The 12278-nt window shown below is 32.7% G+C and overlaps 1 protein-coding gene across 1 annotated transcript; it reads left to right on the forward strand.

The window, feature by feature from the left end:
• Positions 1 to 12: 12 nt before the first annotated feature.
• On the forward strand, positions 13 to 11990 carry LOC143062613 (glutamyl-tRNA(Gln) amidotransferase subunit A, mitochondrial-like). Its single transcript, XM_076234279.1, has 10 exons — positions 13 to 105; positions 2437 to 2596; positions 3159 to 3360; positions 4143 to 4343; positions 5004 to 5179; positions 5398 to 5510; positions 6352 to 6544; positions 7129 to 7246; positions 9475 to 9680; positions 11795 to 11990. The coding sequence occupies exons 1-10, from the start codon at positions 82 to 84 to the stop codon at positions 11965 to 11967; spliced, it is 1566 nt and encodes a 521-aa protein (XP_076090394.1). The 5' UTR covers positions 13 to 81; the 3' UTR covers positions 11968 to 11990.
• Positions 11991 to 12278: the final 288 nt, after the last annotated feature.

Genomic DNA, 12278 nt, shown 5'->3' on the forward strand with positions numbered 1-12278 from the left:
ACGAGAAAAAAAGAGTTGTCTACCATTCGGCACATCCAGCCAGATGGGAGACAACTCTATAAATTTCATTTGTAAATCGAAATGCTGTCATTGACTTTAAAAGAGGTTAATTTTGAGTTTAAGAATGCTGTGTCATCGACCACATTAAATTTAAAAATAAAACATAACAACTCAACAACTCAACACACTCACGTACTTGCTAGAATTACCTAAAAGTATTGAAACAAAACAAAACAAATCAAAGATACTGTAAAATATGTGAAATCTCAGCTATATTTTGTTTACATAAACTTAATCAATATATGACACTAGGTTAAGCAATTGCAAAGAAAAGATAAGATAAGAACATTTATTTTAAGTCCAGTTACATGAAATACATGTACGGTTCAGTCCGGTGCTTGTGACTTCACTTTCATGCAACTGATAAAACCAATAATTGGATAATATTGTGTGAACACATTAATAACATACTTTTATTTCATAAAATCTTCTGTTTTAATGGTTTCATCCTCTAGATTTTTTGTAATGTGTGTCCAAAATAAGGGAAACCCCTGTTCAGAGAGTTCCTCCAATGTCTGGTGATTGCTAGCTGCGGAACCGTAGCTCTTAGGTCCTTATGTTATTTTTTGACTATTTGCGGACCATAGTAAGGACCTAAGAGCTACGGTTCCGCAGCTAGGTGATTGCGTGCATGCCTTAAAATAAAGCTTATTTTAAATAAAGGAAAGATTTTATACTACGAAATATAGCTAAGTTTGAACCAAATACACTGCCAAGGATGCATAGCAAAAAATTATTTTAATCTTATACAAGTTTGACTTAAAGAAATCAAATTTTATCTGATAATGAATTTTTTTTTTTATGGAAATTGGCCAAATATGGCAAATCACGGGATTGTTGTTATTAATTATCTCTTGAACTTATCAATTTTATTCTTTTTTATCCCTTCAGAAGGCTAAAACAATAACAAGAACGATTTTGTTTATGTAACTGTGTTGATATGACAAAATCAGCTAATGTGCGATATCACGGGCCACGCGGACACCGGGGACTCCACTGTATTACAAACATATTAAGCTCTGTAGAGCTTTTTGCTGACATTAATAACAATAACAATTTATGTTGAAACATTTACCAGGCATGCGCTGGAAAGTAAACAATAGTTGAGATCTCACAAACATGTTTAACCCCGCCGCATTTTTGCGCCTGTCCCAAGTCAGGAGCCTCTGGCCTTTGTTAGTCTTGTATTATTTTAATTTTAGTTTCTTGTGTACAATTTGGAAATTAGTATGGCGTTCATTATCACTGGACTAGTATATATTTGTTTAGGGGCCAGCTGAAGGACGCCTCCGGGTGCGGGAATTTCTCGCTACATTGAAGACCTGTTGGTGACCCTCTGCTGTTGTTTTTTATTTGGGCGGGTTGTTGTCTTTTTGACACATTCCCCATTTCCATTCTCAATTTTATCAGTATGTTGATGGTTTTCTGTAACAAAAGAAGAGAAGAAGAAGAACAACACATATAATATTAAGACATATAGGACATATGCAGCACACACAATAGACAATATAAAGAAAGCTATATTGCATAAGCAAACTTCATATATATAAAGGCAAGCACATGCAAGTAAAGCAATAAACTAGATTATAAGCACGTGCAAAGCAGACAAATCAATAAACTAGATTAGTTACAGTTTAGATACAGTGGGCAGCAAGTCAACCCACACCATTGCAAACTGGTACCATGTGAAATCGTACCACTAAAAGTCAACCCTCCGTCCAAGTCACAATGTATGAAGAGATAACAATTAAAGGTCAAGGTACTGCCTTCAACACACTGCATTTGCTCACACAAACAATAAAATGTCTCTTGATGTGAGCTCCATTTCAATTATTATAAATTTAAGATTTTTACTTTCCGAATTGCATTTCAGAATTGTAGGGTTTTATTCATTAAAAATTTTTCCAGTTTTCCAACACTAACTCACAAGTGCTTTGAAAATCATAAAATATTCTAACATAAATAATTGAAAACTCCAGAAAGAATTTAATGAATTCCAGATGTGATGAGACAAGATGCATCGACCATGTAAACATCTCTTGTTATCTATGCGTCATTCAGCCATGGGAATTCAGACTAATTCAAAATTAAATTTCACCAAAGGGAATAGGACAAACATCACAATATGGAATTTGTCATAAGTAGCCTGACATTAAGTGCCGATTTGTATGTTCAATTTAATGTGATCAGCTGTTGGGGTACATGTATACACACTCTTTCCTACTTTTTCCTTCTCTTCCCACTACCAACCATCTATATCCAATCATTCAAATGTATTTTAAAACCTACTACCCTCATGTTCTTGCTCCCTCTTATCAAACCTTTGTTTGCTATCCTTCACCAGTAACATACATGATATTGGTTTCTTTCTTTCAGGCTGTTCACAAGTTAAGAGATGGTTCCATCACTGCTAAAGACTTGTGTGAGAAATGTATAGAAAGATTAAACAAAACCCAACAGTTAAATGCCTTTATCACAGAGACTGTGGACGTTAGTAGAGATTCTGCTGCTGAAACTGATAAAAGAAGACACAAAAGTAATTACATTTGATTATCTAAAAGTTAGCAACCCTCTAATATAGACACGATGTTAATAGAGAATTGAAATATTTGTATGAGGTAAAATATAAGTGATCAATCAATCAGTAAATCTATCAACCACACAATAACACTAGGTAAATGGCCACTTGGTTTCTAAAAGATAGGGCATTGATATACAGTGACAAAAATAAGAAGCAAACAATTTATTCATACTCAAAATACATAATTATAAAAATTTATTTCAAGTTTCCTTTTGATATGAACTGTGAATTAGATAGATGTACATGCATTATAAGGCCTACAAAAGTAAGTGTGCTTACCTGAACATACTCGTAGCCAGGGGGTTCTGGGGGTTCGGACGACCGCCCACATATATTATAGTACATTTTTGTACTAGTATATAGCTGAGCTCTTCTGATAAATAGCAACAGTGACAAAACCAAAGGACCTAAAAGTCAACCAAAGTAAAAGTACAGTAGTGTCTGAGTTTTTGTTCCATTGATGTACATATACTCCATATCTCTTATATTATTTTTTTTATAAATATCTTAATCACAGGTAAACCAATGAGATGGAGAAAATTAGAAGGCCTTCCTATTGCTGTCAAAGACAATTTTTGCACTACTGGTATTAGGACATCATGTGCCACTACCATGTTACAGAACTACATCCCTCCCTACACAGCCACAGTGGTTCAACGATTACAAGATGAAGGGGCTTATCTCATTGGAAAAACAAATATGGATGAATTTGCTATGGGGTAATTTCTGTATGGTGAAAAGCTATGTTTTGATATGAGCACAATCTCATGAAATAAAAGCTATGTATTTGATAGTAAGCATTCAAAATAAAAAGTTTATAAATAATAAAATTCTATCAATTTGATAATTCTGCAATAGGTGTCAGTATAGTAGCAAACCTTTATTCGTAGCAGTTAATAGATTTTTTAAGGGTGTTAAAAAGTATTTTAAGATGGAATGAATATGCTGAAAGTCTATGTATTGGCCATATTTAAAGTAAATAAAGAGCAGAAGTTATTCAAGGAGATGACAGGAATATTAACTGCTTATAGATATACATATGACATACCGATATTATCATGTTAATTAGAATCCCATTCACAAAGAGAAAAGAGTACTAATTTATTTTTATTGCGGCTTTGGCACAAAATAAAAAAAGAATGAAAAGTAATAAAATATGGCACTTTTAACAGGATTGGAAAAAAGTGCTTTAAATGAAGATAATGTACAATTAAACCTGTATATAAAGTTCATCTTGGGACCAGTGAAAACTGACCTTATGAGATAGTGTGGATTCATTTATCTTCATGAGTACCAATTGTCATGAAAAAGTTGTTATTTTAAGGATTTATTATTTCTAGTATTGACATAGCCTGCATGCAAACCTGTAGAAAATTCTAATTTCAGAAGACATTTAAATTTTTTTAGTTCATCTTTACACACAAAATCATATATTGAGAAATATACATACATAATAAATGTTTTCTAACTATATGAACACACAAGTTTTGTATGCTTACAGTTCAGGAAGTGTTGATGGTATTCATGGTCCTGTCAGAAATCCTTGGAAGTATAAATTTACTAGTTCACACACAAGTGAGCAGACCAAACCTATTGAACAAGTCAGTATGAGAAACTACCACACCTCAACAGATGATTGGCATATAGCTGGTGGCAGTTCAGGTGGCAGTGCGGCTGCAGTGGCATCAGGGGTTTGTTTTGGGTAATTTACTAAATTAAATTATTGGCATTTGACTATGGAAAAAAGTAAATTAAGAAAAATACTGAACTCTGTGAGGAAAATTCAATCGGAGAGTCCATAATCACATGGCAAAATCAAATGGCAAAAACACATAAAAAACGAAAGGGCAACAACTGTCATATTCCTGACTTGGTACAGGCATTTTCAAATGTAGAAAATGGTGGATTGAACCTGGTTTTAAAGCACTAAACCTCTCACTTGTACGACAGTCGAATCAAATTTAATAATATTGATAATGATGCGTGAACATAACAAACAGACACAATAGGTAACAATGTCACAAATAAAGGTAAAAAGTCAAACTCAGTAGATCACATTCATGAAATGGGAATTAGAAGAATAGGAAGATTAGAAAAACATAAATCTGGCAACAATGCTGTAATTTAGCAACACTAGTATTGTTACTGCACTGTAGATATTTATAACTCTCTGTCTATATATTGATAGCTTTGAATGAAACTTATCACTGAAAGAAAACTGAATTATTTTTATTTTATTCTTATACACTACTTTCTATGGTCAATCTTAAAAGTTAATAAGAAATGAAAAGATCAAATTCATCAAATAAAAGCAGGCCAAGAACATATCTATTGACATAAATTAATTCATCATTCATTATAGGGCACTGGGATCAGATACTGGAGGCTCCACAAGGAACCCAGCAGCTTATTGTGGTGTTGTAGGATTTAAACCAACCTATGGCATGTTATCCAGACATGGGTTAGTTCCCCTTGTCAACTCTATGGATGTTCCAGCTTTGTTTAGTAAAACAGTGGATGATGCAAGTATTTTGTTCAGTAAGTTTGGGAAATGAAACTTCATCTTTAAGCCCAACAAAAATATGACTCATGCTTGAAAATATTCTCAATTTAAATCATTTAATTACAGAGTTAGTTCCCCTTCACATTTCTTTTAACACAAATTAAATTTCAAACACTTTTAAATTATTTTTTGTTGCAAGCTTAGAAAAACAAACAACTTTCAAAACATGAAATCATTATTTAATTTATTTCAGATGTGATGGCGGGTCACGATGTGCATGATTCCACAACTGTAACTGATGAATTTAATCACTTTACGTTGCCTGATAATATGAATATAAAAGATCTTCATATAGGGATACCTAAGGTAGGATAGTTTTTAAGAACATTTAGTATGTTTCACTCACTGTTAAGTTATCAACTGAATTTTGATTGGACATCCATATTAGTATAATGTGTCTTATGAATTGTCATCCTGTATTTATAATAACCAAACTATTCACTAATGAGTTTGAAACAAAGGTATGCTGTTTCCAGTATTGTCCATGGCCTCTGCAACTTCACTAATTGTTTAATTTTGTGATAAGGACATTGAAAGGGAATTACTAATGATCAGTCAATGATATTTAATAGGATGCTGTATTAATTCTATTGCTTTTACAACTTTTCATAATTACATGTTACAAAGTTAAGATTTGAATTATTAATTTTGTAGGTAAGAGTTGTCCCGATTTGTTGGTTTGTCATTTCTTTTTTGCAAATTTCATTCATTTTGTTTGCCTTCACACAATACCTACATGATATAAGGTTTAAAGGAATACCGGTAGGGAGTTTCATTTAAGGAAAAGGTTATTAGACATTCAGATCAGACATAACAGAGTCTTTTTATATTGACATACTGCAAATAGCTGACATATATTGTATTCAGGAGGTGTGGTAAGAAAAAATGTTGTGAAGAATTGTATTATATTTGTAGGAAGAAAAAAAAATGTTAAAATGAAAAGGTTATTTTTATTTTAAAGTGTTTTTTCTTTATGTATGTTTACCTTTTGTAACCTATAATATGCTGCAGGGCTGTCAAGTGGGGCATCCGTGTGCTTCGGGCCTGTCAAGTGGAGCATCCGTGTGCTACGGGCCAATCTTGTTTCTTTTTATTTTAATTGATTCTTGTTTATGTATATGTACCTTTTGAATCCTATGATTAACAGGAATATCATGCCCCTGGGCTGTCAAAAGATGTTCATAATGCCTGGGAAGACGCTGCAGACATGTTTGAAAAGGCAGGAGCAAAGGTCACACAGGTTTCGTTACCTCATACACAGTATTCTATCCTATGTTATATTGTACTGAACTGTTGTGAAGTAGCTTCTAATATGGCTCGCTATGATGGAATAGAGTTTGGTAAGCTTTTGTATGCTATCAGGTGTTTTATAAATCGCAGTGCTTTATTGTTAAATAAGAGGATACTGGTAATATTCTGCTTTAACACATGACTCAGAGGTTAAGAAGTTATATTAACCAATTAAAACTAACAAAGCTAGTTTTCTCATTTTATTTTTTTTCATTCATCTGTCTGTCCATCTGTTTGGTAGTCTTTCCAGTTTATGTCCCATCCACTATTCACTTCATCATTAAATTTAATTACAAATTACTCAGCCTCTGTAATTAGACATGCTTCTATATTTGGTGTTAATTTGTTGTGTTTAGGCTATTTTCATATCTCCTCATCAGTCACTTGCTTGTTTGATAATACATTAAATATTTATTATAACTACTGGACATATAATTTTTTAGTTAATATCTTTTTTCATGAGTAGGTATGCTTTGCATAACATCTTGCAACTTTCTATACTGAAACATTTCAAATTTAGCTTAAAGTGGGCTTGCTAGTAGCTTAACTTTTATTTGGAGGTCATAGAGCAACTAATGTTGGAATGAACTGGCCTTGATCCTAGTTGTGTTAACAGATCCATTTTAATTTCCAGGTCACAGAGCCCCGAATGAAGATTCAACTGAAGAGTTATATGCTGCTACCAGACACGAAGGATTTAATGATGTTGTTAGAGGTAGAATACTGGCAGGAAATTATTTTTTATTAAGACAGTAAGTACAGTTAAAGGTCAATCAATGGGATGGTATTGAAGTATCAACATTTTAATTTTTTATACGACCGCAAAAATTGAAAATTTTTGGTCGTATATTGGTATCACGTTGGCGTCGGCGTCGTCGGCGTCCGAATACTTCTAGTTTTCGCAATTTAACTTTAGTAAAAGTAAATAGAAATCTTTGAAATTTTGACACAAGGTTTATGACCACAAAAGGAAGGTTGGGATTGATTTTTGGAGTTTTGGTTCCAATAGTTTAAGAATTAAGGGCCAAAAAAGGGCCCAAATAAGCATTATTTTTGGTTTTAGCACAATAACTTTAGTGTAAGTAAATAGAAATCAATGAAATTTAACACAAGGTTTATGACCACAAAATGAAGCTTGGGATTGATTTTGGGAGTTGAGGTCCGAACAGTTTAGGAATTAAGGGCCAAAAAAGGGCCCAAATAAGCATTATTTTTGGTTTTAGCACAATAACTTTAGTATAAGTAAATAGAAATCTATGAAATTTAAACACAAGGTTTATGACCATAAAAGGAAGGTTGGGATTGATTTTGGGAGTTTTGGTCCCAACAGTTTAGGAATATGGGGCCCAAAGGGTCCAAAATGAAACTTTGTTTGATTTCATCAAAAATTTAATAATTGGGGTTCTTTGATATGCCGAATCTGACTGTGTATGTAGATTCTTAATTTTTTGGTCCCGTTTTTATATTGGTCTACATTAAAGTCCAAAGGGTCCAAAATTAAACTTAGTTTGATTTTAACAAAAATTAAATCCTTGGGGTTCTTTGATATGCTGAATCTAAAAATGTACTTAGATTTTTTATTATTGGCCCAGTTTTCAAGTTGGTCCAAATCAGGGTCCAAAATGAAACTTTGTTTGATTTCATCAAAAATTGAATAATTGAGGTTCTTTGATATGCCAAATCTAACTGTGTATGTAGATGCTTAATTTTTGGTCCCGTTTTCAAATGGGTCTACATTAAAGTCCAAAGGGTCCAAAATTAAACTAAGTTTGATTTTAACAAAAATTGAATTCTTTGGCTTCTTTGATATGCTGAATCTAAACATGTACTTAGATTTTTGATAATGGGCCCAGTTTTCAAGATGGTCCAAATCAGAATCCAAAATTATTATATTAAGTATTGTGCAATAGCAAGAAATTTTTAATTGCACAGTATTCAGCAATAGCAAGAAATCTTCAATTGTACAGTATTGTGCAATAGCAAGTATTCTAAATTGCACAGTATTGCGCAATAGCAAGAAATATCTAATTGCACAATATTGTGCAATAGCAAGAAGTTTTCAATTGGAGTTATCTTTCTTTGTCCAGAATAGTAGTTGAATCAACTTAAATCATTGTTTTATACAATATACAATGTATATTCACTTTTACTACCAACTGATAAATTAAAACAATCTTTACCATTCAGTGATAACAAGCACATTTTTTACATTTTAAAATTTTATGATGTATATAAATGAGTAGTTATTGTTGCAAACTTCATTAGAAATTTGAATTGAAATCAGTTTTGGAATAAGGGAAAGAGTAATGTGAAAAAAAAATTGGGGAGGGGGGTTCAATTTTTCTCATTTCAGATTTCATAAATAAAAAGAAAATTTCTTTAAACATTTTTTTGAGAGGATTAATATTCAACAGTATAGTGAATTGCTCAAAGGCAAAATTTTTAAGTTCATTAGACCACATTCATTCTGTGTCAGAAACTTATGCTGTGTCAACTATTTAATCACAATCCAAATTTAGAGCTGAATCCAGCTTGAATGTTGTGTCCATACTTGCCCCAACCTTTCAGGGTTCAACCTCTGCGGTCGTATAAAGCTGCGCCCTGCGGAGCATCTGGTTTTATAATCTTGGACAGATCTTTACCAGCCTATAATCTTTGATTGATTTAGATAATTGTTCCACCAAAATTATTTTATTGGCTAATGGATTTACAAAGACATCCTTTTCAGTCTATTTTGTACTTTTTGGAAGTATGGCATCTTATCACATATGTTATACAAGACTGCGATAAAATTTCAACAACACTTGTTTTTGAAAGGCATTATTATTGAATCAGACATTTTTATATTTAATCTGCAAAGAGATTTTACTTCTTTGAAAATGTCACAAAAAGACTTGATATTCTAATCATACCACATCCTATTATTGTTTTTATTCCATTGTCGGCTATATAAGTACAATTATATCTATATATTTGTTAGGAATTATGAAAAGTACTTTGCCAAAGCAATGCAAGTAAGAAGATTGATATCTGAGGACTTTAAGAAAGTTTATGCCTCTGGTGTGGACATATTACTAACCCCTACGACCTTGACCACAGCACCAACATATAAATGGTTTACAGAGAGAGACAACAGGACTGCCTCAGAGGAACAGGACATCTTCACACAACCTGTAAATATGGCTGGTATGTACCAATTGTTTGTGAAAAAGATTCCATATCATATCACATGACAACTGGACTGACCCTTGGTATACATGATACATTATCAAGAATGACTGATTTAGCTCCTATGCATGAAATCTCTGTTAAGAAACTGATTGCGCTCCATACATTACTTTCATATAATTTCATGGATGTACTAAGGAGTTATGTCCAATGTTTTTTGATTTTTAACCGGATTTTTGTGACAAAAATGTTGGTTATTGATTTGGGGATGTACGGCGGGCGGCCGGGCGGGCGGGCGGGCGGGCGGCAATCAAATGTTGTCCGTGCATTAACTCATGAACCGTTCAACCAAAGCTTTTAAAATTTTAATATGTTGTTACTGACAACTAAATGAAGGTCAAGTTCAATAATGGCGATTTTGACTTTTACCGTTCAGGAGTTATGGTTCTTGAAAGATTGAAAAATGGAGTTGTCCGTGCATTTACGCATGAACTGTTCTACCAAAGCTTCCCAAATTTTAATATGTTGTTACTAATGAAAGAATGGAGGTCAAGTTCAATAATGACGAATTTGACTTTTACCGTTCAGGAGTTATGGTTCTTGAAAGATTGAAAAATGAAGTTTCCAGTCGTGTCCGTGCATTTATGCATGAACTGTTCTACCAAAGCTTCCGAAATTTTAATATGCTGTTACTGATGACAAAATGGAGGTCAAGTTCAATAATGACGATTTTGACTTTTACCGTTCAGGAGTTATGGTTCTTGAAAGATTGAAAAATGGTTTTTCCCGTCGTGTCCGTGCATTTTCTCATGAACCATTCAACCAAAGCTTTTGAAATTTTAATATGTTGTTACTGATGACAAAATAGAGGTCAAGTTCAATAATGACGATTTTGACTTTTACCGTTCAGGAGTTATGGTTCTTGAAAGATCGTAAAATGGCGTTTCCATTCAGGTTGTTGCATTTACTCATGAACCATTCAATCTAAGCTTTTCAAATTTTAATATGTTGATACTGATGACAAAATGGAGGTCAAATTTGATATTGACGATTTTCACTTTCACCATTCATCAGTAATGGTTCTTGTGATATTGCCAGGACACAAATAAATGTTAATAAATCCGGTTTGCTGTCGTTGTGACAGCCTCTTGTTTTTACCTACAATACAGAGTAAAATATTTTGCCCCCATAACACCCATTTTCTTTTCATAAAAGACTTAACAAGCTTATTAAATATCTTTTACCAACATTTAAGCAGATTCTTGATTTCTTTTCTTTCTATTTGAGATCCAAATTATACCAATGCAAATATAAGGTAAAAATTCCAACCATATGTCTCCTTTTAAATGCATTGGTCATCCAAGAAAGGGGGTTCCTACCCCTTGAACCCCATTGATCCAACACTGTCTTTTGTTATTCCATGTTCTAATTTGTGATATTCTAAAGATAAACTTTTATACTGCAATGCAATAAGTAGATATATATAGAATAATAGGTAGTTTCGTTTTTGATACGAGTTAAGATATTCCACATGATATAGTCAGTATCAAAAACGAAACTACCTATTATTCTGTTTATCGGTAATTATGACGTCACACAATGTATTGCCTAATATTTTCAGTTGATACTCTCGAAAATATTTAAGAATTGAATGCTGCTTTTTGTAAATTTATTGGGATGTAAAAGCGTTGACCGAATTACATTTTGTATGAAGCGCGGCTCATACTAAAAATGTGTGCACGGTCAACGCTTTTACTTATAATTACATTTTTTTAGCTAGAATCATGAAAACACGATTTTTATCACGTTTTCATTTAATTTACCTGTGCACTTTATTGTGGGACCTCGTGTCATCATGAATGATAAATGTTATTGTCTAATACAATTGTTTCAGGAATAGCACGTGATGTTCAGTTAGCCAATCAGAATAACGTATTATAATGAAACATACATATAATGTAATTATTAGGCAGTAAGATCAAAGGGAAAATATACGAATTACCGATAAAACAGTGTTATTGAATAGCTTTAAACTACAGTACTTGTTATGCATACCAGAAAATATTTAAATCAAGCTACCTATTACAGTAGTACGTAAAAGTAATGTAGTAATAAATCTGACTATTTTTCAGGTGTGCCAGCTATATCAGTGCCTTCAAAGCTTTCATCTGATGGATTACCTATAGGATTACAATTTATAGGACAAAACTTTAAGGACAAAGAGCTGTTAACAATAGCTAAATGGTATGAACAACAAGTTCAATTCAAACAGCTGAATTTAGACTATCTAGATAATGTTTCTTGATGAATAAAATATATTAAGGATAATTTTGTGAATATATTTTATTTCACTCTACTATATTGCTAAATGATACTATCTTAGAATAATGGACATATAGATGGGTATTTGTCTCAGTTGTAAAGAAGTAGATTTTCCATTTGAATAACACTTTTTAGTCTCTGTCCATCTGTTTGTCCGTCTTTCCGTCAAATACAATACTCTCAGAATGTCGATATATCTTCTCTGAAACTGCAAGCCAGTTACATTAATTTTGAGAACTTTAACAACTACTATTATAAGGTATTGCATGGAGAGTTACAGTATACCAGGTTTAA

This window comes from Mytilus galloprovincialis, chromosome 1 (assembly GCF_965363235.1).
Source record: "Mytilus galloprovincialis chromosome 1, xbMytGall1.hap1.1, whole genome shotgun sequence".
NCBI lineage: Eukaryota > Metazoa > Mollusca > Bivalvia > Mytilida > Mytilidae > Mytilus > Mytilus galloprovincialis.